Below are 27,610 nucleotides of genomic sequence, written 5' to 3' on the forward strand. Positions count from 1 at the left end.
ACAGTTGTAATCCTAGCTACTCAGATGGCTGAGATCTGAGGACTGAGATTCTAAGCCAGCCTGGGGCAGGAAAGTGTGAATCTCTTGTCTCCAATGAAACACTAAAGAGCTGGAAGTGGAGCTGTGGCTCAAGTGGTAGAGCTGAACATGTGGGAGGGAGGGGGTAAGACTGCTCAAAAAGCAATGTGTTCGTTACCTTACTTATGTAACTGTAACTCCTCTGTATATCATCTTTCCAATAATAATATTTTTTAAAAGCCCACAGGGACAGAGAGCAAACTTAGAATTGGATATCCGTGATCCCACATTTCTACATTGTTTGCTATCCAGTATGTGAATATCCTAAACACTTCATGTTTGCTTACATCTCCAAGAGAAAAATGGTGCCCGGATCCCCTGAGAACATCAAAGCCCAAGGACACACAAAGCCTTTCTATAAAAGGCTGTGCATCCTACCGCATACTTTAGATCATCTCTACATTACTTCTAATCCCAATACAATGGAAATGCCAGGTAAGTAGTTGTTTTACGGTACATCTTAGGGAATAATGGCAGGAAAGGCGGGCTCACATGTGCTCTGTATAGACACAATTTAATCCCCCAAATATTTTAGATCTATAGTTGATTGGTTCTATGGAGGTTGAAATTACAGATGGAGGGCTCACTGCTTGGAACTGTTCCTGTACGTTTTAAACTTAAGTATATTCATTTTGTTAATTAATCATTTATATTAATTAATTGTGCCTGCTCTTCCACATATGCCAGCTCTGTTATTGCTTCGGTGGGTAATGTTTACATTCTTCCTTTTCATGACAGTCTGCTATTCCATACAAGAATGATACACAAATTGCAAACAAACAAACCAAAGGAGGTCTCTGAAAGCAGCTGGAGTTCTAACTTCCTGTGAGACTTTTGTTAAGTTCCCTAACCTCTCTAGTGTTGGGAGCCGAGTGCAGGGTCAGGCTGGCCCATGGATCTGCATCACTGAGTAAGATAACCACACAGAGAAATGAGCTGTCATGTATGAAGCCTTGCCTGTGAACTTTGAGCTATATTGTCGGTATTGTAAATCACTTTCGGCTGAGACTTGATTATCATTGTGTACGAATGTGTTATTCCTTTATCACTCTCGGCTGAGACTTGATTATCAATGTAACACCTGACAGGTTCTTGTTCCGTAGAGACTATATAAAAGCTGCGGTCTTAAGCTTACGGCCTTAGGCTGTAGTCTCGGGCTGTAGCCCTCCCTTGTCTTTTTCTTTTCTCATCCTCACCCCCTAATCAGGTATCCTGCCTTGCTGCCAGCTGGCTCTGGCATCGGAGCCTTTGAACTCCAATGAGTATGAGTGTGAACTGAGAGCCAGGCAAGGATTGCATAAGAAGTTCATTCAAAGAGTCACCGCAGGGCTCAGTGGTAGCAGACACGCTCTGCAGCGCCCCCCACCCCCGACTAGGGAGACTTATCTGGATATGACCCTCAGGAGGTGGCCAACGTCATCCTCATCCTCTGCGTCTCTGGCTCCTCCCCTCCCTTCTCTCTTGGCTGACACACTCAGGAACAAGGGTTGGATGGAGCCTTAACACCATCTCTCTGGTGATTAGGACAATATGCACGCACGTGGGAATGGCATATAGGCCCACGGGTCCAGTAGAGAGCCAGGGATGGCCTAGGCTGGAGCTTGGCTGCTGAGAGTTGGGGTTACCAGATTCCCTCTCCAAGGGAGGAGAGGGTTTGGTGGGGCAGGGGGACACAATTCCCAGACTGCCACCTCCAGTCTTAGAGCAATGAGATGTCCCATCTTCCCTAGAAGTGCCTTAGTGGCTGACTCCCCCAGGGACAGTGAGCTTTTTATGACTTAGAAAGGAGCATGGTTGGGGCTAGGAGTTTGGCCTAGTGGTAGAGTGCTTGCCTAGCATGCACAAAGACCTGGTTCAATTCCTCGGTACCACATACATAGAAAATAGCCAGATGTGGTGCTGTGGCTCAAGTGGCAGAGCTCTAGACTTGAGAAAACCCAAGGACAGTGCTCAAGCCCTGAGCCCAAGCCCAGGACTGGCAAAATTAAAAAAAAGAAAAGAAAAAAGAAAGGGGCATGGCTGACTCTAGACAAAGGATGCTCTTGACACCCCCTACCCCACCCTGTAATCCTCCAGGACTCCCGGTGACCACTGGCAGAGAGGGGACGAAACACACACCTGCTCTCTTAACTTACATATTTGAGGTAAAGTGAGCAGGGTCTCATAAGGGCCGCTGCAGGCACCAAACCAAACTAAAACAAACTTCCAAACACCATTAATCCAAGAGGTCAGGGAAGATATCCTGGAGTCTAGACTTAGGAGATATAGAAACACCACTGGCGTTGGGCGCAGTGTCTCTAGCCTGTAATCCTAGTTACTCTGAAGGCTGAGATCTGAGGATCAAGGTCCAAAGCCAGCCCAGGCATAAAGGGACCTGAGACTCAAGACTCTTATCTCCAATTAACCTCTAGAAAATGGGAAATGGGGCTTGGCACAAGGGTAGGGCAGTAACCTTGAGCTGAAGAGCTCAGGGACAATGCCCAGGCCAAGTTCAAGTCCCATTGCCCAAAAGAAGGTCACCTGGTGGAATTCCTGCCCAGTGTGGTTTGTTTTCTTCTCCCTATTTGTCTTCCCAGCCACGTGAAGCACATCTAGATTTTTAGAGCACCTGTGAGTTCATAGGAACCTCCAAACCATCCTTTGCAAATATGTTGAGAATTCACGGTCAAACCATAGGCTGGCCTAAGGCTGATGTGGCTGTCCTGTTTGCAAAGAGTGAGATGAAGAGGTGAGGGCCAAACCGAGGACAGTGACATTGTATCTGTTGAATGACCAGGGCCTGGTGCAGATGGCCAGCCACTTTTCCAGCCTCATTTGAGCTGCATGTCTTTTCTTCCTGGCTGTTATGGAATCAGTAAAAAAGCTGGGTTATGTCGAAAAACATACAAACAACCTGGAACCCTTTCAGGGAAAAAGCACTCAGGTTTATTCTTCCTGATCCTATAAGAGCACATCAGCTAGTTGAGGCTCTTTCTTTCTGTGGCTGAGGCTCAGACTCCCCGTTGCTTGGGGCCCAGCCACTTCTGGTATGTTCCAGATGCTAAGCCAGAGCCACTAAACTCCCTGTTGTCTCTTCTGAGAAACATCATGTGCGAATCCTGAGAAGCGTACACTGTGCCTTTGTTTTGGCCTTCTGTCCCCGGAATGGTCAGGGTCATGACATCTCACCCACGTCAGGGGGCCCCAGGAAAGTCACCTGTCATGTGGGGAGGTGGACAGCCAGGTCATCCATAGACGGAACGTTCCAGTCTCTGAGGACCTGAAACCTTACAAACTTCCCTATCTGCCACAACAGTCTTGCTAATCTGCTTTCAATTAGTTATGACTTAGGAGTTTGTGGCTTCATGAATTGTGGCTTGCTTTTTTTTTTTTTTAACTTGTCCAGTTGAAAAGTAATTGAGAAACCAGGCACTAGTGGCTCACACCTGTAATCCTAACTATTCAGGAGGCTGAGAGCTGAGGATCACGGTTCAAAGCCAGCCTATGCACAAAAGTCCTTGAGACTTTTTGATCAGTCGTGGGACTTGGACTCTGGATGTGGGCCTTGTCCCTGAGCTCTTCAGCTCAAGGCTACCGCCCTACCCCTTGAGCCACAGTGCCACTTCCAGTTTTCTGGTGGTTAATTGGAGGTAAGAGTGTCACAGATTTTTTGTGCCCAGGCTGGCTTTGAACCATGATCCTCAGATCTCAGTCTCCTGAGTAGCTAGGATTACAGGCATACGCCACCGCACAGGGCTTTCTTGAGATTTTTATTTCCAATTAACCACCAGAAAACCAGAAGTGGCTCTGTGGTACAAGAGGTAAAGCCCTAGCCTTGGGCTTAAGAGTTCAGGGTCAGCACCCAGGCCCAGAGTTCAAGCCCCATGCCTGACAGAAAAGAAGGAAGGAAGGAAGGAAAGAAAGAAAGAAGGAAGGAAGGAGAGAAAACAAGAAAAGTAATTACAAGCCTCATGCCTATAATCCTAACTACTTAGGAGGCTGAGAGCTGAGGATCACAGTTCAAAGCCATCTTGGGCAGGAAAATCTGTGAGACTAATTAACCACCAAAAAGCCAGATGTGGAGCTGTGGCTCAAGTATAGAGCACTGGCCTTAAGCAAGAGAAGCTTAGGGACAGTGCACAGACCCTGGGTTCAAGGCCAGGACTGGCACCAAAAGAACTAATCTCAAAGAGAAAAGTTATGTAAACTTCAACAGCAGGTTAACTTAGGGGAAACACACACACACACACACACACACACACACACACACACACACACACACAATTCTATACTCTGGCTTGATGACCCAGCAACAAAGACAAAAACAAACAGGGTGCTTAAAGTCTGTCATTTGTACGTGGTCTTGGAAAACAAAACAAAACAATAACAACTCCAGTTTCTACTTCAAGACCTTTAAAACACCTATTGTGTGTCCCACGTCCTATATTCCTATGGCAAGAATTATCTCAGAACATCTTTGTCTCTAAGATGAGTTATCATTCCCAAAGAAGAAAAGCCAAAGGCCCAGAGAGGTTAAGTAACTTGTCTTGGGGTCACATAGCCAAAGAATCACATATTAGGTTCTGCCTCTGTATTACCGGAGAACAAAATGCTCTTTGCAAATAATTCTATTCTGTTATCTGAAGGGAATAGAACCCATCCGAAAAATTAAGGAAGGTACATCTTCCAAAACACACACTACTATGTAGTCCTTACTGGTCAGAGACAGAATTCTTTCTAATTTGAGGATATTAGGAAGGTCCTGGAGGGTTCCAGCTGTTGACCTTGGCTCTGACTCAGAACAGGTAGCCTGGCCTGGATCTTGTCCTAGGTCCTTGAAGCTGAGTCATAATTTGTGGAGGAATCATGTGACAGACTGAGTAGAAGTACCTGGGCCTTGGTCTCCCTAGCACTTGCACACACACACACACACACACACACACACACACCGGCAGCTAGGTATGTGTGTACAGTACACACAGAATACACTCACACATTCCCCCCTCCCCTGTTACATGCACGTGTCTACTATTCAGCCGGAAGCTGGAAATTCCAAGACTGGCCTCACCCTTCTGGGAATGTCCAAGGGACAGAGAGGAAGGAGGGGGAGCTAGAGCAAAGGGCCCAGGGGAGAAGGAAGGACCTGGTCAGCTGCTGCCAAAAGTTGGTCACTGGATGGGGAGGGGGAAGGGCTGGGCAGGGGGCCATGAAACCCTACTGTGGAGGGCAGTGCAAGGTAGAGCTGGAGGCAGGGGTGGGGTTCCCAGTTCACTCTCCTTCCCCACCCCCCACCGCCAGATCAGAAGAATGAAGTGTCAGGAGTCTGTCCCTTCCAGACCTGGCAGCTCACACGCTCAGAAATGTTGCTCAAGAGCCACATTCTGGAGAAAGTGCCAGGGGAGAGGTGAAGGTTAGGGCAGAGAGAACTGCCTGGCACTTGGAAATGTTAATCAATGATGGCTGCTGTTGTTCCTGTATCTGAAATCACCTTAGTGGTGGGAATCACTCTGGCTAGTTCACTGCTTCTTCAATTGAAAGAGAAACTAGACCTCACTGGCATGCGCGCGCGCGCGCGCACACACACACACACACACACACACACACACACACACACACACACACACACACACACACACACACACAGAGGCATACTTCCTGTCTGCCATCAAAAGGCTGGGCCAGCTCCAGTCATTCAAACCTGCTCCCCCCGCTCAGCCCCAGTGCAGTCCACTCCTACCAGGGAAGGATGCATGCACTGGGAGTTTGGGAGACGCAGAATGAGCTCCCCACTGCCGGGGGACAGCTTGACATCAATCACAGATCCTCTCAGGGAGGGGCTGGCAGGCAGGCAGGTTTCAAAATCCTTTAGGGTCTGCCACTAAACTGTTGTTGTTGTTGTTGCTGATTTATTTGATTGGTCGTGGGGCTTATACTCAGGGCTGGCCTCTATCTCTGACCACTTTGAGCCACAGTGCCACTTCCAGTTTTCTGAATAGTTTCTTGGAAATGAGTCTTATGGACTTTCTTGCCTGGGCTGGCTTTGAACTACTCTCCTTAGATCTCAGTCTTCTGAGTAGCTAGGATTACAGGCAAGCCACTGGCACCAGCTCTGTGCTTGAACTGCTTTTAATGGAGACTCAAGCCCCAAGAACAGTATACCTAACCTAAGAAAATGACCAAGACAATGGCATCTGACAGGGCATGTGGCCAGGTACCTGGGAGAGGGAATCATAGAAAACTGGAGTGTCCTGCTTGGGCCTGGCACCATTGCCAGGCTAGGGTAGGGGGACATTGGTCAGATCCTTTGAGACATCTAAGAGAACACAGGAAAGTGAATTTAGGTATACAGTTTCCTGACACTATTATTATCCTTCTAATTTTTTTTTCCATTCCTAGGGCTTGAACTCAAGGCCTGGGTACTGTCCCTGAGCTTCTTTTGCTTAAGGCTAGCACTCTACCATTTGAGCCACAATGCCATGTCTGACTTTGTTTGTATGGTACAGAGGAATCGAGCCCAGGACTTCATGCATGCAAGGCAAGCATTCTACCACTAACTCACATTCCCAGCCCTATTCCCCTAATTTAAAAAACAAAACAAAATAAAAGAACACGTAGACATTGAAGCTAAGTTGTTCTAAGATGGTAAGGTGTTCTGATACGCAATAAACTTTTAATTTTGGCTGGCCCTGGGGCTTGAACTCAGGCCCTGATCTCTATCCCTGAGCTGTTTTGCTCAAGACTAGCATTCTACCATTGAGCAACAGATTCACTTCTGGCTTTTTTGTGTGTGTGTGTGTGTGTGTGTGTGTGTGTGTGTGTGTGTGTGAATTAAAGATAAGTGTTTCATGGACTTTCCTGCTCTGGTTGACTTTGAACTACAGTCCTCAGATCTCAGCCTCTTGAGCCACCAGCACAGGTTGCAATCAGTGGTTAGTAAAGCTTCAACTATGAGAAGTCGCTGATTCCAGAGCAATTCCAGTTCTCGGGTCATGGTGGAGGGACTGTGCTTCTTAGAATCCACGAAGTGCTGTCTCTCAACAGGTGGAACAATGTGGGCATTTGTGCAGTTCCCAACCTGCACAACAGTACAGGGCAGCCACCAGAAGCTCACCCCAGCCACATTCCAAAAGCCCTCTTCCATCTTTCCCCCACAAGTCACTGATTCATCACTGACAGTGACACCAGCATGCCTGACAGGGTTCCATGGATACACGATGGATCTTCAGGAAGGACAGACATCACACCTCATTGCTGTAGGCCCAGAGAGGTGAAGATCCTGGCCCAACCTCACACAGCTGGGCAGAACAGAGCCCAGGCACAGGCCCAACCTGCCTGATTCCTACCCCCAGAGTCCCTGGGCTAATTGTAAAAAATCTCTGCTCCCCCACCAGGTGGGATAGAGACAGAGCACCTGGACCCTTCCCAGGTTCCCTCCCACCCCTAAGCCTGTCCCAGAAAAAGCCCCTGTGTTTGACTCACAAGACTTTTAAATTTTATTAGTAAAATACAAAATGGCACAGACATTGATAATGAGGGCTGAAAAAGCAAAAGGACCAATCAACTCCTTCCAAAGTCCTCCCCAGCTTGTTCTTGCCCTGCTGGGAGGAGCCAAGGCCAAGGAAAAGGGACCCCTTACTCCCAACAGCCCTTAAAGGTCGTCCCAGCCAGGAGGGCAGAGGTGGGGCAGGAGGGTTTGTTCCCTTCTCATCCCACCCTCTGTAGCCCACAGCTGTTTTCATCCACCTGCCAAGGTGTGAGTCACTGGCCCGGCCCCAAACAGGCTCTAGATGTGGAGGGCAAAGGTCAGTCTTGGGGACAAAGGACATTATGAGCTGCCACCAGGGTCCCTGAGGAGCCAGTCTGCAGGTCCAGCTCTGGCTGTGGGGCACTGGCCAGACCACTCACCTTTAGGTGTGGCCATCTTCAGCAGCCACGGAACAAACCTTGGACTTTGTGCCACGGCTCCTCCCTCCCCATGAGGCAAAGTCCCTTCCACAAATACACACAGGATTTCCTATTCACTTTCTGTGGGGGCAGAAGTGAGAGGAGAAGGATCCAGGGAAGCGTGCTTTCAGGGAAAATGGTAGAAGGGGGCAGGGGCCATAGGAAAGACCCTAGCTCTGTGGGATCACAGCAAGCCACTACTACATGGGTCCCCAAACAGATGCCCAGAGTGTGGCCCCTCTAGCATCTCATTCCTGGCTCCTTTAACAGTGCCATAACCTGGAGCAGGGATGGAGGGGTGATGCCGTCTGCCTCCCTTACCACCCCACCCCTCTCATCCTTCTGGAGGGGCTGTGGAGGAGAAGCAAGGAGCCTGGCCAGGACACAGAGGGGCCTTCAGAGTTGCCTTCTAACTCTTATAGTTCCTCAGCCCAGTTCTGATTTGGGGGCCCACAGGGAAGAACCTGACCTGCCAAATCACTGCTTGCGCACAAGATCCACAGAAGTGCCAGTCTAACGGACACCAGTGGCTGTCCTTGGTGCTTTGCTGATGAGGGCTGGGGTAGGGGGTGGCATCCAGGGTCGGGGGCAAAGGAATGCGTGATGTCATGGGTACAAGTTATTGCCACCTGCCAGCCATCCCTCTTTTCTTTCACAGATGGGTGCCTTGTTGGGTGGAGGGTGGAACTGGGGCTGGAAGCCCAGCCTTCAGACAAAGCAATCGTTTACTACCAGGAAAAAACAAAAACAAAACCCCACTTCAAAGCCACCAGACACCCTCATCCAGCTTCCTGTGACACCAGAAAAGCTTTGCAGGCAGCAGTCCCAGAACATACAGCATTGGCCTCATGCAAGACAAGATAAGACCTGGATGGGGAGGTGGGCTCTGTACAAGGGTCGGGAAGAGAGAGATAGCACCGCAGCTGCCCAGGGTGGCTGGCGACTGCAGCAGGACTAGGAGATGCAGGAGGCCTGGGGGAAGAAAAGGTCAGGGCAGAAGGTGGAACCAGCTGCTTCTTTGGGATATGGGACGGCCAGATGCTCATAGGAAGAGGATCAGGCGCTGGGCAGTCAATAAATAATTGTTCACTGGAGCTGGGACAATGTTAGGGAGCCTCTAACCAGCCAGCAGCAGAGGAGTGTTCAGGTCTGAGAGAATCTGGAGGCCATCTCCTCTGTCCCTGGCAGGTAGAAAAAAAAACAAGGGTGGCCTCCTGGGCCACCCCTGGGGACTTGTTGCAGCTGGAGGACCCTGGCTCTCCATCCCTATCATTCCAGCTCAGCCAGGCCCATGGGTGAGAGTGGGAATGAAGGTGGGGAAGCCCCAGGCACCTTCTGAATCAAACAACTGGATGCCCGCAGGTGGGTTGCTCACACTGGCACCAGGACATATGAGTTGCTGCCACAGCTGCGAGGGACATAGCGAAGACTTTCCACCATCTCCCCCGCCATCTTGCGGGGGCAGCCCTGAAGGCTCTGGTAAGCAAACATGGCCACCCCCAAACAGAAGAGGAGACCAAGGAAGGCCAGCAGCCCCACGGCCTGCCTCCGGGTGGCTGCCTGCGAGTCAGGGACAGCTGTCATCAGGACACTGAGCCTCTGGGGGTCTGCTGTGGCATGGATGGGCTCCTCAGCCTTGGGGGCCCAGCTACCAGAAGCTACTGGCTCCCTGCTGGGGGTCCCTTCAGAGGAGATGGGAGCCACAGAAGAATGAGCCATACTACCAGGCGCCCAGTCCTGGAAAACACTGGTGTGAGCTGGAGCAGGACCTAACTCTTCAGCTTCTAGAGAATTCTCCGGGTTAGGGCTCTGTTCTTGGACCCGTATTGGTTGACCTACAGACCCAACGTTCTCCTCTGGGGCTAGCTGTGAAGAGGTGGGCATCTGGATGGAGGAGGCCTGGGTGGAGGGGGCCTGGGTGGAGGGGGCCTGAGTGGAGAGGGCCTGGGTGGAGGCAGCCTCAACCCGGATGCCAGAACCCTGCCACTCCATACTAGTGGACATGGCACCCGAATTGAAAATCTCAGTGCCCTCAGGCCTGCCTACAGGCCCTCCATCGTGAGCCTTGGAAGTTGGGGGCCACCTGGTTCCCAGGGATGGAGTCACTTCCACCAGCAGTTCTGAGAACGTCCCTGAGGGCCTCCAAGCCTCCTGGGAAGAAGCAGTCAGCTCGGAACTCCTGCTCTCCCCAGAAGTAGCAGGGGCAGGCTCTGCCACAGCAGGCTGGGGTGATACCCTGGATGTGGGGGTGTTCCCCGGCTTCACTACACCGATTTGCTTCTCAAATGTGCCACCATTCTGACTCAGCGCAGCTGCTCTCTGGTCCAGATGCTTCATGGCTTCCTGTACCCATTGCTCCTCTGGGTTAGCACAGAAGAATTTGTGCTGTTTCGTCTCCAAGCTATAAGGGAAACAGACAGGGACCCAGTGATGCCCAGATACCAGCAAGCCAGGCTGGGCTGGCATGGGGCCCGCATAAGACATCCTGCAGGTAATCAGACCTAACTGAAATCTCAACCCCACTTACTAGGAATGAAGCCTGGACCACTTGGCCTCCAGGGCCTGAGGTCTCCCCTGAAATATGGGATCAGGCTTGTCTACCTTGGGGGACCCTAGAAGCAATAGGACAGAGATATTCTCAGGAGGAAGGACTCCCCGCCACACTTTTCTTTGGTCGGCCATGGGCCTTGAATTCAGGGCCTGGGCACTGTCCCTGAGCTCTTTTGCTCAAGGTTAGCTCTCTACCACTTTGAGCCATAGCACCACTTCTGGTTTTCTGGTGGCTAATCGGAAGTAACAGCTTCAAGGACTTTCTTGCGAGGCTGGCTTTGAATCACGATCCTCAGATCTCAGCCTCTTGAGTAGCTAGAATTACAGGCACGAGCTATCAGTGCCTGGCTAGGACTTCTCTAGTCACAGCTAAGAAAGTTTTAGGCAAACAGAGACTGTCAGTCACCCTACTTCTGTGTTGTTAAAAAGAATAATAAAAGCTGGGTGCTGGTGATTTATATCTGTAATACAGGAGGCTGAGACCCAAGGATCTTGGTTCAAAGCCAACCCCCAGGCAGGAAAGTCTGTGAGACTCCTATCTCCACTTAATCACATAAAAGCTAGAAGCAGAGCTATCACTCAAGTGGTAGAGCACTAGCCTTGAGCCAGAAAGCTTAGGCACGGTGCCCAGGCCCTGAGTTCAAGCCCCAGTGCCAGCACAAAAGTAATAATAATAAGTGTTAATGACCCTGTTGTTGCCATTATGCCAGGGGTCTCTGATTGGGAGCAAATGACACAGGTATTTTCTGATACCAGGTAGAGACAGATGGGCTCTGCAGTGGGGCCTCCTCACTCTGTAAGTTTACATCACCAAATCCTGTGCCTGGCACCTCTCCTTGATTTGGGGCTACAAACATCCTCCAGAGCCCAAACCCTCCCTCCCAGTGTATGCCCTGAGCTAACGCCCCATATCTGGTGGCCCCACTGGGATCTTGAGTGTTGTCTGAAGCTGTGTGGCTGGCTCACCCTCGAGGCTACAGGGGAGAGCTGGTTGAGTCCCTCCCTCTAAGCCACTGCCTGAAGGTGGCTATTGGGCCTCCTTTTACAGATGGGCAAGTTAAGGTGGAATGGGCCTGGCCTCAGGATGCTAGGAAGCCAGAGAAGCCCAAGATCCCATTACGGAGGGGGGACCATATTGCCCCTTCCCCACTTCCTAGGTCTCCTCCACCTAGAAGCCAGAAGCCAGTATTGGGCTGCATTTTGTGGAAGTAATACTTGGTGGGTAAGCAGAGAGGTGAGGCAGGAGCAGGATCCATACCTGTTAGAGACTGCATGAGTAAGGAGAGGACATGCTGAACTAGATGCAAAGGGCCACAGACTACAGTTCCTGCTGCCAGGCTTGGATGGCCCAAACTGCTCGAGGGCCCAGAGTCACTTTGTGAAGGGTCTCAGGACTAGGCTACTGGGGCAGTGATCCCAAGAAATATCAAGGGGCCAAGATGGTCAGGATTCTCTAGCAGCCAAAAGAACATGGCTCAGTGGTGTGTGTGTGTGTGTGTGTGTGTGTGTGTGTGTGTGTGTGTGTGTGTGTGTGTGTGTGTACTGGGGCTTGAACTCATGGTCTTGTGCTCTCCCTAAACTGTTTTGCCCATGGCTGACTCTCTACCACTTGAGCCACAGTCCCACTTCTGGTTTTTGGATGGTTAATTGGAGATAAGAGTCTCATAGACTTTCCTGCCTGGGGTTGGATTTGAACCACGATCCTCAGATCTGAGCCTCCTGCATAGCCAGGATTACAGGAATGAGCCACCAGCACCAGGTTACAAAAATGGCTCATCTTAATAGGGCCCCAAAGTCTCCCAGGGCTTTGCGCCATTGCCTGTCACATGATGCTGATGATCTCAGCCATTTGGCCCTGCCAAGTACTCGAGTGACATTAGCTCCTTCACCGTCCCAGCTCCTCCTGTTACAGATAAGGAAATCAACGGTAGAAGGCAGGCAGTGTATTCAGGGGCCAACACCTGCACTGTAAGACCCAGGCTTTGCTTCCCCTCTCCCCAGGGATCTAGTGGGGGGGGGGGGGGGGAAGGACTAGTCTCAGTCCAGTAGGAATCACCACTGCCAGTGGCTGCTCCAGGCCAATAAAATTGGTTATTTAAGGAAGAGTTCCCTCACCTCCATCCGTGGCACAGAGCCTGGGGTCAGTGAGGTGGCTGGGATTCCAGAAGCAAGAGTAGCACTTTGAGAGGCCTCTGGCAGGGAGCCTAGGGTGAGGTGGGCAGGGGTGGAGGGGCTGCTGGGAACTGGGGAGGCTGGGGTACTTACATGATGGCACGCCTGCCGCAGGACTCCTGGTTCTGCCGGTAGTGGATGAGTAAACTCTTGGGGATGATGGAGGTCATCTTATGGCATATGATGCTGCATTTTGTCACACCCAGGTGCTGTCCTGTGTCCACAGAGGCCTTCGGTCAGCAGGGCTGTCCAGGGCTATCGAGTTTCCATCTTCTCCACCATTACCACCCAAGACAGAGCCCCACACTCCAAACTTAGCCGCCGCCGCTGCCTCCTCCTCCTCCTCCTCCTCCTCCTCCTCCTCCTCCTCCTCCTCCTCCTCCTTTCAAGTGCGTTCTGCCTCTAGTTCCTGTGACAATTACTGTATACACTGCCACAGAGGCTTAGGGACTGGTGAAGAGGAGACTTACTTATAAAACTTCTTTTGTCTGGCGCACAGGAAGTGTCTAAATTTTTTTAATGAAGTTGTAATTGCTGGTTATACAACTAGCAAGTGAGGAAACAGGCTCTCCTCCAGATGTGCTCTTGTGTTCTTGGCCCAAGGCCCTACCTTTCCCCTTGCCCTTCCTTCAGCTGGGTGTCATCTGCTTAGCCATGACTCCTTGTGTGGGGACCTTTATCCATCCTGCCACATTTCCCATGCCCAGCCCATGTCATGCAAGTACACACACACCAAAAAGCACATACATGCACTTGACCCTGCACCACACACACACACACACACACACACACACACACACACACACACACACACACAGCCACGCAAGATGCTTCGCTAAACAGGTTAAGTACAGCTGCCACACGAGGCGTGGCTTCTGCTGGATGCCTGTCCCATGGAGAAGAGGTTCTTAAAAACCAGACACCAGTGGCTCTCGAGTCCAATTCTAGCTATATGGCAGGCTGAAAGCGAGAGGGTCATGATGGTAGCCTCTCTAGGCAGAGAAGTCTATTAGATTTTTCTCCCAGCAACTTCCAGAGTTCTAAACTAGGAGGATCACAATCCAGGCACTTCTCAGTCAGGAAGGGACCCCTTACTTCAAAAATAACCAGGTAAAGCGAGCTCCAGTGAGCAGCTCATGCCTGCAATCCTAGCTACTCTGGAAGAGGCTGAGATCGGAGAATCTTGGTTCAAAGCCAATCTAGACAGGAAGTCTATGAGATTTTTAGCTCCAAATAATCATTAAAATGCTGGGAGTAGAACTGTAGCTCAAGTGGTATAGTGCTAGCTGTGAGCAAAAAAAGCTCAGGGATAGCATTCAAGCCCCAGACTAAAGAACAAAGAGGAGGGAGGGAGATAGGACTAGAGCATGGAATAAGGCTCTAGAATATGAGGGAGGGGGGGGAGAGGAAGAGGAAGAGGAGGAGGAGGAATGTGAGATCCTTGAGGAAAGATGTCAGAATGGGGAGAGCAGGGCATGCTAAGTGAAACAAGGGGAAACAGGACAGAATAGGGACGAAGGTGACTAGACCCAATCATTCTACACAAACATTCAGCATGCACACCATGTGCAGGCTATGGACACACTGCATGTACACTGGAGGCTCAGAGAAGAGCTCAGTCAAATTTCTAGAGGGGTTTGCAAACATCTAGAATCCAGGCCAGTGAGGAAGACATAGGTGAATTTAGGCAGCTTCAGACCTTATCTGAAACATAGCTAAAGTAAAACAAGGCTGAGGACGTGGCTGAAGTGGTAGAGCACCTGCTTGAGTGAAACACTGAACGCAAAGCCCAGTACCACCAAAGAATTAAATACCCACAACAACAAAACTCTTTCTTCCAGGAATCTGCTGCCTCCTCTCCACATGCCTACCTGATGTCACTACTACCCCATCTTGTGGGTAGGGTGTTTAATGTTTAGGGCTGTAGGTCTGGGCCACATTGGTCATTCGTGGGATGGACAGAAGGCTATTTCTGAGGAGCCTGACATGGAGTTACTGCGCAGACTCGTGATCCTGTTTTCCCAGTGGATTCTCAGAATGGGCCAGCTCCAGCCTCCTGTCCTGGGAATGGGGCCCTGGTCCGGCAAGCATCTTCCTGGGTAAGCCCCAAAACTAATGGTCCTGACTGACCTGAGACACAGGAGAAGGAGGCCACGTAGTGGGTCAGAGGAAGCCCATAGAGCCAGAATGAGACGGCTACCGCCCACCTTCAGGGCTACAAAGAGCCAGCCACAAAGGTACTCTGGGCCCAGAATCCCCACTTTCTGCCTTAGTGCTCTTGGCTGAACTCAGGGCTTGGTCCTGCCAGGACGACTATGCACAAACCCAGGGAGGCCTTTCCCTTCCTGAGGCCACAGTTTGTTTTTCTATAAAGGGAGATGAGGCCTCCAGTCCGCCAGTCATCTGCTTTCAAATTGGGCATCAGGAGAGCAGTAGGAACCTGGTCTGTCTTGGAGTCGGTTTTTTCCTAGCATGAAACACATATATACTCCATTACCTTTGTCCATCTGTCTACTATCTATCATCCATTCATACGTTTCTCCATTTCTCCCTTTATTCCTCCCTCTGTCCCATCCACCCATTCACCCTCTTCTGTCAATCACCCTGTGCACCTATCTACTTCCTCTCATTTCCTTCTCCTTCTCATCCATCCACCTACTCACTCCAGTCACTCACCTGCCACCTGCCCATCTTCTCCTGCCATCCACCTCCCAGAACTCCATTTACCCATCATCCATCCACACACACATCCACCTATCCACTCATCCATCCATCCATCCATCCATTGTGGCTCACAGGAACATGCTGAAATATTTGAGTCCACACAGACTCTTATCTCAAACCCAGATCTCTTCCTGAGCAGGTGCTAGGGCTGGGTTGATAGTAAGCACCTCAGCCCCAATAAATGCCATCCAGTCAGCCAAGCGCTGCTTCCTCCTTTTGGCCAGGCCCTGGGTTGGGTGCTGTGTCTCTGTCTCTGCCTGTCTCTGCCCTCTGAAAGTTCCCAGTTCTGCAGGTAGGTAGAACACACCAAGCAAGCTTGGGGAAAACAGGGGCACACCTACGATGCCTCAAACCTGGAGTTCAGCACACACACATCTGCTCTTATTCCAACTGCTCTGCAAAAGGAGTACTGTTACCGGGCACGGCAGCTCACACCTGTAATCCTAGCTACTCAGGAGGCTGAGATCTGAGGATCAAGGTTCAAAGCCAGCTCGGGCACAAAAGAACTTGAGACTCTTATCTCCAGTTAGCCTCTAGAAAAGGGGAAATGGGGCTTGGCTCAAGGGTATGGTGGTAGCCTTGAGCTGAAGAGCTCAGGGACAGCACCCAGGCTGATTTCAAGCTCCATGACCTCCCCCCGCGTCCCCCTGCCACACACAAAGAGGAATATTGTTATCTGGGTTTTTTTTTGGAAGGGGGGGTGCAGAAGCTAAGAAACAGAGAGGTTAAGCCATTTGCTACAGGGCACACAGCTACTAGAGGCAGAATAGTATTTACCGAGGACCTAGAGATACCAGTGCTGCCACATCCCAGAACATGCTACAATCATTCGGGGTGGGGTGCATGAAGGAGAGACCAAAGATGAGGTAATGCAAGAAATGAGGTGAGTCTTGCTGATGTGCCCTGGAGGCTGGCCCCAGGACAGTTAAAAGGCTGAGAGAGGTGGGCACAATGCCCTGCACTGGGTTTAGATCCTGCATCATGTGTAGCAGTGTCTCTGGCTCTCCCTACTGGATGCCAGGAACATCTCCCAACTGAAAATATCGAGAGCTTCGGAACAACTGAAAATGTCCCCCCAGATTGTCAAATGGGCACAAAGTCACCCACCGAGGACCCCACCCTAACCTTCTCCATCTTCCTTGCTCCCTCTCCCCTCTCCTCTTTTCCTTTGCTCCTTCCCTTCTCCCTCTCCCCTCCCCCGCCCTCTTCTGATGGTTTTTCTTTTCTAAGGACAGAAGGCTTTACTGACTTGTTTTGTGTCGTATCCATCTTCTTCTCTGGCATTTCAGCACACGAAGAGCCAGGACTTTTATCCCCTTTATACTTTGGGTGGCCCTGACCCCCAGAAGTGTGCTGGTCACTTGGGCATCTACCACACAGTCGCCAAATGACTGGACAGATGCATTATGGAAATGTTTTGTGACACAGAAACCATGACCCAACAGAGGGGTAGAGAACCGCTATTGACATTGGACGGGGGCCTGGACCGATTATCTAAATGTATCCTCCCCTGCCCCCTCCGCCCCCACTGGGAGCAGAGGAGAAGGCTCTAACAGCTGAAAACAGATTTTTCTTTTCTTTTTCTTGCCGGGACTTGAGTGGGAGGGAATGCGTCAGTGCTGAGGAGAAAAATTCCCTGCTTTGACTTGCATGCGCAGGTTTGTTATATAAAGCGGGGAGCCGTGCCTGACACAGCCCTGCAGACCCACATTCGGGGCTGACTTGAAGCTGCCCCCCTCCTTCCCCACCCCCGGGGAAGAGCTCAGACAGAGCTTGGCTAAATGGTTTTATTGGGGGAGAAACGGAGGCTCGGGCAGGTTGGCTTGACACTCAGCATCTCTCAGCCAAGCCAGGGCAAGAATCTTCCTCTATCCCTAATGTCCTCATAGACACAGTAGAGGCCTCCTTACCAGACAGGCAGAAGCTGTTACAGTAGCTGGACCAGAGAGGGCAAGACACTGCTCAGGGACCCATAGCAAGGTGCTGGCAAAGCAGTCCCTATTTGACACCCCCCATACCCATTTCCCAGGGCTGTCCCCAAATGCCCCAAGCCTCAGGGCTCAAGCTCAGATATTAGGACTCAAGCAGCCGTTTGCTCCCGCCTGTACCAACCCCACTCACCACCTCCTCCCACTCCCTTTTGTGCTGGAGATTCTGCTCCACGGAGATATCCTGGAAGCTGGGATTTGTTCTCATTCTCCCAGACTGGCTGTGCCTCCTCAGGCAAAGTGCCACCTTCTCTGAGCATCCACCTGCCGGGTGAGCTGCCTCTGTGGTCCATGGAGGGGAGGGGGTTGTCCCACAGAAATGACGACAACAAAGAATCCTTGGTCTCCTCTGCTTCAAGACCTCTCCTGGTCTACCAGCTAGCTGGGCCTTCTCAGGCCAGTGTCTAAACCTCTCTGGGCTTCCATCTTACCCATGTCAGCACAGATGGCTACACTATGTCCTATCAGGTCCTTGCCTACAGAAAGCAAAAGAGTATAGATGAAAGCCTTTCCTAAACTGGCCTGGGAGGAGGAGGAGGAGGAGAAGGGGGGAGGAGGGAGAGGAGGGAGAGGAGGAGGAGGAGGAGGAGAGGGAGGAAGAAGAGGGGGAAGGGGGAGAGGAGGGGGAGGAGGAGACCATCAGTGCAGCCATGACAAGCTCCATCCTAAACTGCAGTGACCTTGACCTTCACCAGTTCTGACTCCCCTTCTGGGGGAGCCTTGGCAGCAAGAACAGGAGAAAGTCCTGACCATCCCCTGGGCTGCAGCCCAGCCTAATCCGCCAGGAAGACCCAGGCTGCGGTGCCCAGCATCTCCCACCTCCTCCTCCTCCCGGGAGGACCTCCCAGACCTCCCCTTCCTTCTCCACATCCCCAGCCCTGCGTCCCTCGCAATCCCTCCCTGGCAGCCACCAAGCCGGGCAGAGGTGGAGGGGAAGCCCCCCATCCCCCCCACCGCAAGGATGAGCGGTGCTCCCCCCCCCAGTCCCTTCCCCTTCCCCAGCAGGGACCCTGGGGTCAGGTCTGGAGGGGGGGCGCGCCTGGAGTCAGGCCTGAGGAGGTCCTGGAATTGGCTCTGGGGTCCCCAGTATGGGGCCTGGGAGCCCTGCCCTCGCCCTTGTCCAAGGCCACACTCACCAGCCAGCAGCGTGGTCAGATGGCACAGCGCGGCCAGGCGCAGCAGCCAGGGCAGCGGCCTCGGAGCCATGGCCGAGGATGGCGAGGGTCGGGGCCGGCGTGCGGGGCGGTGGATCGGAGCTCCCGGCAGTGCCTCCGCCGCCCAGCTCGGTCGCTTTTTATAATGGGGCTCAGCTGCCTCCGCCTCCGGCCCCCGCGGGCGAGGGCGGCGGGAGGGAGCGCGGGGCGCAGCGCCTGTGGATTCCCGGGGACGTTGCCAAGGAACCGGCGGCTCGCCGCGCTCCGCCGCCGCCGCCGCTGCAGGAAAAGCGCCCGCCCCGGCCCCGGCCTGCGCCCCTGCCCGCACCACAGCCCGCACCCGCTCCGGCTCCAACCCCAGCCCGCGCCGGGCCTGGGCCCTGCCAGCCTGGGACGCCCGGGGTGCAAGGGCCGGGTCTCCTCCCAGGTGCGCCCTCCCGGAAGCCGGGCACGCCCCCGGGCTGGCCCTGCCCCCCATGCCAAATGGGGGACCGGCCAGTGCGCCCCACCTCCCCCCTCCAACCCAGGTCTGACAAAAGGTTCTCTCTTACACCATGATGAACCCCCAGCTTCAGCCCTCTTAAAGCCCCAAGCTCCAAACTGGGGGCTGCTGGGCACCTGGCTCCTGCGCTGAAGCAGGGCAGGGCAGGGCAGGGCAGGCCAGAACAATGATGGAACCCCACTTCATGCAGACACGGCGGGCCGGGGGGACACGGAGGCCCGGGGGCCCAGCGAGGAAGCAGAGCTGTTCTAGCGAGGGCATACAGAACACGAGGGTGGAGAAGCTGCCTTCCACCACCACACCTGGAAGACAGTTCAAAGCTTGGTCAAGGACAGGCTAGGACACAGAATGCAGCCCTGGCCGCTAGCTTCCAGCCTCCCAGCTCCTCCCCACCCTCCTCTTCTGCTTTTGCATGGCTCGGGCCCGGGTCCTGGTTCAGTATTAACCACACAGCCGCCATGCCACCCTCCTCATGAGACGCAGTTCTGTATACAGAGGAGGGGAGCCCACTCACCCACAGGCCCTTCCAAATGCTTTCTCCATGAGACCAGGCAGGACCAGTCAGCAGGGGTTAGGTGAGCCTTACACAGCCACCTTCTGGAACCTTCCTTCCCCAAAGGCAGGAGTGACCATCAGGCAGTGCAGGACTGTGGAGAACAAGCCTTGTCCAGCCTGAGTCCAGGAATGATCTGTGCTACCCAGGTGTCTACGGGTCTCCAGCCAGAGAGAAAACCAGTTTGTCTGGAAACATGTGTCCCAGGGTCTCAGTTGGATTAGGACCTCTCATTCTCTGCTGCCACCCAGTCCTAGGCAGTGGGGTCACCTGAGGGTATGGATGGGTAGGCTGGATGCTCTTACTGTGTGGGGGAGCCACCCTGGCAGGGGTCAGAGTTCACAGGTGCTCAGGGAACTTTGCTAGAGTGCAGATAGGCTCGGAAGCCTACTGTCTTGTTGAATTTCTGAAGTCTTATTTTAGAGCTGGAGAGACTTGGATCCAGAGAGGGACAGGGAGTGATAAAAATCAAGGTCCCAGACTCTGTTCTATGCTGTGTATGAGGAGGTCAGGATGCAGGAAAGGGGAGAAAAGAGAGCGAGAAGAGGAAAGGAGGAGAAAGATGAAAGAAATGGGAAGGGCCTAAAGAAGAGGGAGGAGCTAAAGGAAGATTACCCTGCAAAGCCTCACCCAATGTGTGTGTGTGTGTGTGTGTGTGTGTGTGTGTGTGTGTGTGTGTGTGTGTGTGTGTGTGTGCGCGCGCGTATGCTGGTTCTGGGGCTTGAACTCAGAGCCTGGGAGCTGTCCCTGATATTTTATGATCTCTTCTTCTTGAGCCATAACTCCACTTCCACTTTTCTGGTGGATAATTAGAGCTAAAAGTTCATTGGACACAAGAGCCTCATGGACATTCCTGCCCGGGCTGGCTTCCAATCACCATCCTCAGATCTCAGCCTCGTGAATAGTTAGGATTACAAATATGAGCCACCAGCACCCAGCCTGCTTTTTTTTTTTTTTTTTTTTTTTGGCAATATGATCTTATCTAGATCTATGGATGGCAGAGAATTACTTTCTTTTTGTCTTTTTTAGGTCACATGAATGTTTATTTGTTTTTCTTTTAATAACACTGACTTTGGGAAATCACCACCATTGTCTTGGACAAAGTTCTCATTCTCCAGTCACCAAGGTATTTTCTTGTGCGTCATGTAATGTGTTCCTCTATCCCATATCATTTCCTATAAACCTGAATTGAGCTCTGCAGGCCCATTTAGATCAGTGCCACATGTTCTTGGCAAGGGTCCATTGTGAGTAATTCTTCAGCAACAGCAAGGAAACATGACCACAGCTCTGCTATTGATTTGATGGAGTGGTGGGTAAGAGAAGAATTGAGATGAAAGGTACAGAGGCCACTGGCTCTGAGGATGGGCTCATGAGGGAGGTCATGACTAGATCATAGTATAAAGGATGTTAAAGCCAAGTGAAAAACAAAAGCAAAAGAAAGATGGGAAGGTTTTGAGACAAGGGATAACTAGAAAGGACAGAAAAGCAGACACAAGCTAGGGGCTGGTGGCTCACCTTGTATCCTAACTGCTTAGGAAGCTGAGGTGTGAGGGTTGTGATTTAAAGCCAGACCAGACAGGAAAGTCCATGAGACTCTTATGTCCAATAAACTATCCCTAAAAAGCTGGAAGAGATGTGGCTCAGGTGACACAACACTAGCCTTGAGCAAAAGAAGCCCAGGGACAGTGCACAGGCCTTAAGTTCAAGCTCTAGGACAGTAAAAAAACAAACAGGGGCTGGGAGTTTGGCCTAGTAGTAGAGTGCTTGCCTAGCATGCATGAAGACCAGGGTTTGATTCCTCAGTACCACACGTGAAAAATAAGCCAGAACACACACACACACACACACACACACACACACACACACACACAGGAAGGAGGGAAAAGAAGGAAGGGAGGAAAAATGGGCACAAATGCAATGCATATCCTACAAAATTAAGAAAATTGGGGGAGGAGCTGGGCGGGATGAAGAAAATGATGAAAGGGTGACGTCGATCAAGATACCTTGTATTAATAAACTGCTTTGTTGAATGGCAACCTCTTTGTACAACTAAAGATAATAAAAGTATATTTTACAAAGGAAAAAGGAAAAGGGAAGTAGGCACCAAAACCAGGCACAATGGCTCATGCCTGTAATCTCAGCTACCCAGAAGGTAGAGATCCGAACTGTGATTCAGGGCTAGACTGGTGCTGAAAGTTAATAAAGCCAGATGTGGTGATATGCACATTGAATCCTGTTGGGAGCTGGAGTGTGGAGTTAGACTGACCCATGAATCTGCATAACTCAGTATGATAACCACACAAAGACATGAGCTGTCATGTATGGTGCCATGCCTAGGAACTTTTGAGCTACATTGTCCGGAGTTGTGAGCTCCCTGACCTTATCGATTTATTGCTTTATTGTTTTATGGCCTTGTCCTGCTTAACTGATCTGAGATTGACCACTTTGTATGAATGTAATCCCTGGCAGTTCCCTGGCTTCAAGAAAGTATGTAAGACTGGATTTAGGAACTGGTGCTACAGTCTTAAGCTCACAGCCTTCTTGGGTTGCTGACTTAGGCTGTCGTCCTCCTGGACCCCATCTGTTTGTCTCTTGTCTATTTCTTTTCCCAGTTTTCACCCCCAAAGTCAGGAATCCCCATTCACTGCCGGCTCACTCGGGCATAAGCCCATCTCCACAAGAGTTGTAAGTCAGAGGATCACAACCCAAAGCTGGCCCAGACACATGCAGACCTTATTTTAAAAAAACAAAATCAACCAAAGGTCTTGAAACGTGGCTCAAGTGGCAGAGTGTTTGCCTAGCAAATGTCAGGTCCTGAGTTCAAACCCTAGTACCACATCCCATAAAAGAAAAGTAGGCCAGAGGAAAGCAGGCTTCCTGTGCGGTCACTGGGTCTGTTCCCCCATCATACCCAGGGAGTCTCCTTGCCCACAACCGCCTTAAGTGACCAGGATCTGGTCTGGGTGCATAGAGGGCACTGTGCTCAAGGAACACTGAGATTCCCCCCGCTATTTTGGAAGCACAACAAAGCTCAGGAGAGAAAGGTGGGGAGATCTTGCAGGACTTTGGGGGGAGATCAAGGAGGGAGGGACACAGACTTGCCTTCTCCTGTCACCAGACTTACAGGGAAATCCTATGGTGAGACTGCCATGAAGGGGACAGCATGTGACAGATGAAGATGCTGCCATCTTGTCAGAGCGAGCTGTGTTGGGAGTCTGGGGAAGGAAACTAGGCTAGTGGGGGAATCCAGGGCTTCAGGCACCACATGACCCAAATGTGCCCTGATCCCCTGGCTCTGCTGCTCAGCACCCACGGCAGTCAGAGTGGCGGTGGGCTGACTCCACCAACAGCATGTGGCAAAATGGTAGGTACTGCCCCTGGCCTGGCTCATGGCATCCTCTCACCACCATTTCCCTGGTCTTCACCTCTCTCATAGAAGAGGGTGGAGCCACAAGAAGCAGGGCAAGGGGCTGGAGGATACCCGCCAGAGTATCACCAAGGCAGGACATTGAACAGCTGCCTGGAACTCCAGACTGAATGGAAGGCTCTGTAAGTCCTCTTGAGGCTGATCCCTGGGCCAGGGGGCTGAGAACTCGAGGATCCAAGCCTTCACCTCCCAGTTGACACCTGTGTGGCTGCCTGCCTGGCCTCTGTGTCCCCACTCAGAGCCACAGTAGGAAGTCATGTGGCATTTCAGAGCCAACGCCCGCCCCCACTGTGGGAGACAGGCTATAATGCCTGTCATAGCTCACAAGGACCGCAAGCCAAGCAGGTGTTGTTGGAAACAATTTATTTTCCAGAAGATCTATAGCAGCAGCAGCAGGACACATGAGGGATTGGGGAACCCGGGGAGTTCTGCTCATGGTCAAAATCCTGTCCTCCATATGCTGTGGTGGCACCCCTCCACAGCCAGCTGCCTCCAGGGGCCAGGAAAGTGCCCCGGCACGTCCCCATCCCCTTTAGTTCCTAAAATTCTTCCTTTCAGCCATTTCATCCTATATTTATCCTCTTTACATATATAAATATAAGCATAGTGTATAAAACTGAGTCAAGGTTGTCACTGACACCATAGCAAGAATTTGCTATGTGTAAGTGTTGAGACTTAGAGAACCACTAAAAGTCTAATGGAAGAGCAAGCAAAAAGACCCAGCATGTAGTTGAAATAAGAGATTTATCATTTGAGCCAGCTGACTAGAAAGATGAGCTCTCTCTTCACGGGTAATTGGTGTTTGTGGAGAGTGAGGAGAAATTACGTTCACTTATTCAGTCTGCAGCCCCCTTCGGAGCCTGGATTTTGACCCAGGATCAGTGTTGGAGTCCAGGAATCAGGAGCAGTGTGGCCAAGGGAGGCAGGTAAACCTCCGACTACCTAGTGAAGCTGGGAGACAAGCCCTGAACCCCAACAACGGTGAGCAGACTGTGGTCAGGTCTGTCAAGAGCAAGCAGAGGGCATGTCTGGGACGTGGAACTTGCTGGTACCTGTTTGGGTCCAACAAAGCTATGGAGGATGGGGGAGCTATGGAGGTAGCGGGAGATGCATTCTGGGTATCAGCAACCTCCCAGGAGAGATCCACACTGGAAATGGGTGGCATGGGCTTGGAGAGTGGGACTGGAGGGTGAGGGAGGGAGACTGGGGACAGGAGGTACCCAGATCCAGGGGGCAGGGGGCCAGGCAGGGCTGTGACCTTGCCAGAGAAGCAAGGGCCTGGCTGTGTCCCCCTCTAGCTGCACTGGGGCAAAAGAGGGGTGGAGAGGCTGGAGGGGAGGAGGTTGTGGGTAGAAGGCCTGGCTGGAGGTGCCAAATGCAGGGATGGAGATGGAGGGATGCAGAGAAGCTTGGCAGATGCTGGAATGGTGGAGGGACAGGGCGCGGTGAGCCTTCCTGGAACGACCAAGGCTAAGGTCATTAGAGCCCCAGGTCATTAGCCCAACTTCTGGAGTATCTTCTTCACCCAAGGCATTCTGGGATTGGCGCAGATCTCCAGGCCCCTGATGGTTTCCAAGCTAGAGGGAGGAAACACCAGGAGACATGTCTCAGTGTGGGTGTGCAGTGCGGGTGCCACACCCCCCTGAAAGCCTAGCATTGATGAAGCAGCTATTGTACATGGGGTTCAGCACCGATGAGGCTCTTACTATATGAAGACCACATTTCTCTAGGGGAAGAAGAGAAAGTGAGCCTGCAAGTCCTTTCTGGACCCTCAGCTCCTGAGACAATTAGCCTGCCGCTGGGACCACAAAAGAAAAGTTTGAGCCACAAAATAAAATCTTAGGCCACAAAAGAAAAACTCCCAAGCATCACATGGTGTCATTGACGTTGCCTTGAGGAGGAGAGCATTCAGTAGCAGCCAAGATTGGGGACTTGTGAGCCTGTCTACCTGGCTTGAATTCTAGTTCTGCCACATTTTTTTTTTGTCAGTTGTGGGACTTGAACCCTGGGCCTGGGTGCTGTCCCTGAACTCTTCAGTCCAAGGCTACCATCCTACCCCTCGAGCCATAGCACCACTTCTGGCTTTCTGGTGGTTAATTGGAGATAAGAGTCTCATGGACTTTAGTGCCCTGGTTGGCTTTGAACTGTGCTCCTCAGATCTCAGCCTCCTGAGTAGCTAGGATTACAGGTGTGAACCACTGCACCCAGCTATAGTTCTTCCACTTCTTAACATGCCACTGAACTCCTTGAAGCCTCAATTTCCACACCTACGAAATGGAGGTGACAGCCATAGATGGGAGATTTGATGAATGAATGCACACTGACATGCTCAGAAAAGCATGTCGAATGCATCCAGGCCTGGCCTGCTGCCTGGTATGTATGAGGTGTTCCAAGATAGTGACTGGTATATTTATTTGTCTTTATTCTTGGCACAGCCAAGCCTCCTGGCCTCCCTCCAGAGGCCCAGATGCTTCTCCCTCACCCTTGGGCTACCTCAGGCCACCTGATCAGGCCCTCTAAAACCCCATGGCCCCAGTGCCCCCCACTTACACGACACCAGGCCTATGGCAGGAGTCCGAGGTCCAGTAGACACGCCTTATCACAGACAGGGGCAGGGTGCGGCGGATGTAGTCACGGCAGCAGACACTGTCCTCCACGTTGGTGCCATAGGGGGCTACAGGACAGCCAAAGGACACACAGGTCAGCCATGGCCCCAAGCCTCTGACACTGGCCTTTTAGTTTTGTTCTGTAGCCCTCAGACACCATATTTTGGAGCTCTGAAAAGCTACAGGGCCCAAAGTCTCCGTACACCTTGACAGGGTCAACTGCAGGAGTTAGGTTCCAGGCAACCCAGCATCAATTACACCCTAGGTTTCTGGAAGGAACTTTTAAGGCTTCCTAGTCAAAGGAAGATCTAAGGACCAGCAGCATCGCTCACCTGAAAGCGGAGGAAGTGCTCTCAGCCCACCCCCTCCTGCAAACCCTATCCTTGGGTGGCATATAGCACTGAGAGGTTGCTTCAACTCCATCCCCTCCATCCCCCTTACCAGTGAGACTACAGTCCAGAGAAGGAGAAGCACTTGACCAAGGCCATACAGCAAGACTAGGGCAGAGCCAGGACCATGACCTGCACAGGGGATGGGCACACGGCTCTGGGTTCAAGTCCGGCTCTGCCCTGAATTTCCAGGTCACCTTGGATAAGTCATTGAACATCCTTGAGTCTCATTTTCTCCTCTGGCCAAAAAAGTAAGAACAGTGCTGACTTTCTGAGGTGAATGGTGGGGTGCCTCTAGAAACCCCACACCTGTGAGCCTCGACTGGTCATGGCTGCCTGACTCCCACTCCAGTGCTTGCTTTTCTATCCAGCTTGGTGCAAGAGAGGATCCAATGAGGTGGAGAAGAGGCCTCAGAACAAAGCTAGGGGAATGAGAAGTCAGGACCAGCTTCTCAGGGTCCTGATCCCAAGGGTTTTCAGTCTCTACATCCCAAGACCATACGTTCTAGATGTCTAGGGCAAGAGATCCCCAAGCCAGCCGAAACAAGTTCTAGAAGAAAGCCCCCAAGACTGACCATTTAAGCCAGGCACTGGGGGCCCAAGCCTGTAATCCTAGCCTCTCAGAAGGCCGAAATCTGAGGATCTTGGTTAAAAGCCAGCCTAGGCAGGAAAGGTCAAGAGACTCTTATCTTTAATTAGGCAGCAGAAAGCTGTGGTTCAAGTGGTAGAACACCAGCCTTGAGCAAAAAAGCTAAGGGATAGTGCCCAGGCTCTGAGTTCAAGCCCTAGTACCAGCACAAAAAAAGATTGCCCATGGGGTCGGGAGTTTGGCCTAGTGGTAGAGTGCTTGCCTGGCATGCACGAAGACCTGGATTCCATTCCTCGGTACCCCACATACATAGCAAAATGCCGGAAGTGGTGCTGAGGCTCAAGTGGCAGAGTGCTTGCCTTGAGAAAGTCCAAGGACAGTGCTCAAGCCCTAAGCCCAAGCCCAGGACTGGCAAAAAAAAAAAAAGACCACCCATTAGACAGATGAATGGATGGATAGATAGATAGATAGACAGTAGACAGAAAGACAGACAGACAGACAGACAGACATAGATGAACATCAAGGCCCAAAGAAGCACCATAACTAGCCCAAAGCTACACTGTGGCCATGGAGCCAATGGTATACTGGGCTCTTGTGCTCCTGGTCCAGTGCTCTTTCCTAGAGAGGAGTAAGATAGCTCATGTCAGTGCTGACCTCCACAAGAAGCCATCCCACACCCACGCTCACCTGTATCACTTGCTTGAAACACCACTAAAAGCAGGAGCAGGGCTGCCAGGAGCGGGGCTTGCAGGCTGGCCATGCTGTGCACAGTCCCAGGCCAGGTGTCTACTTGCGGAGGACAGGGAGGAGTGGTATTTAAGCACAGCCTCCACCCACAGCCTCAACCCCCACCACCCTGTCTTAGTCACATGGTGCGGGGAGGCAAAGACATTTGCAAAAGAAGAAGCACTAGTTCCTCCACTGTTGGGGGAATCACTTAGAGGGGACACCCCAC

General features: G+C 51.8%; 2 protein-coding genes across 2 annotated transcripts; both read right to left on the reverse strand.

Annotated features, from left to right (window-relative positions):
* Positions 1-7,526: 7,526 nt before the first annotated feature.
* Cx3cl1 (C-X3-C motif chemokine ligand 1) lies at positions 7,527-18,748 on the reverse strand. The gene is made up of 3 exons (XM_090357591.1): positions 18,572-18,748; positions 12,817-12,937; positions 7,527-10,402 (listed from the first exon to the last, which is right to left on the reverse strand). The coding sequence occupies exons 1-3, from the start codon at positions 18,639-18,641 to the stop codon at positions 9,373-9,375; spliced, it is 1,221 nt and encodes a 406-aa protein (XP_090213717.1). The 5' UTR covers positions 18,642-18,748; the 3' UTR covers positions 7,527-9,372.
* A 5,424-nt stretch (positions 18,749-24,172) lies between these two features.
* On the reverse strand, positions 24,173-27,427 carry Ccl22 (C-C motif chemokine ligand 22). Its single transcript, XM_090357031.1, has 3 exons — positions 27,343-27,427; positions 25,622-25,745; positions 24,173-24,648 (listed from the first exon to the last, which is right to left on the reverse strand). Exons 1-3 carry the CDS (start codon positions 27,413-27,415, stop codon positions 24,567-24,569), a joined length of 279 nt encoding a protein of 92 aa, XP_090213157.1. The 5' UTR covers positions 27,416-27,427; the 3' UTR covers positions 24,173-24,566.
* Between the last annotated feature and the right edge of the window lie 183 nt (positions 27,428-27,610).

Source organism: Megascapheus bottae, chromosome 24 (assembly GCF_031878675.1).
Source record: "Megascapheus bottae isolate mThoBot1 chromosome 24, mThoBot2.hap1, whole genome shotgun sequence".
Lineage (NCBI taxonomy): Eukaryota > Metazoa > Chordata > Mammalia > Rodentia > Geomyidae > Megascapheus > Megascapheus bottae.

What these genes read in the sequence shown, in the direction of transcription:
- Cx3cl1 (XM_090357591.1), bottom strand. Translation starts at nt 18,641, where the DNA reads ATGGCTCCGAGGCCGCTGCCCTGGCTGCTGCGCCTGGCCGCGCTGTGC. An exon ending in TCTGACCACGCTGCTGGCTG is followed by an intron (nt 12,938 to 18,571) that starts GTGAGTGTGGCC and finishes CTGTGGACACAG; the next exon opens with GACAGCACCTGGGTGTGACA. An exon ending in TGCGGCAGGCGTGCCATCAT is followed by an intron (nt 10,403 to 12,816) that starts GTAAGTACCCCA and finishes TTTCCCTTATAG; the next exon opens with CTTGGAGACGAAACAGCACA.
- Ccl22 (XM_090357031.1), bottom strand. Translation starts at nt 27,415, where the DNA reads ATGGCCAGCCTGCAAGCCCCGCTCCTGGCAGCCCTGCTCCTGCTTTTA. An exon ending in GTTTCAAGCAAGTGATACAG is followed by an intron (nt 25,746 to 27,342) that starts GTGAGCGTGGGT and finishes GCTGTCCTGTAG; the next exon opens with CCCCCTATGGCACCAACGTG. An exon ending in TGCCATAGGCCTGGTGTCGT is followed by an intron (nt 24,649 to 25,621) that starts GTAAGTGGGGGG and finishes TCCTCCCTCTAG; the next exon opens with CTTGGAAACCATCAGGGGCC.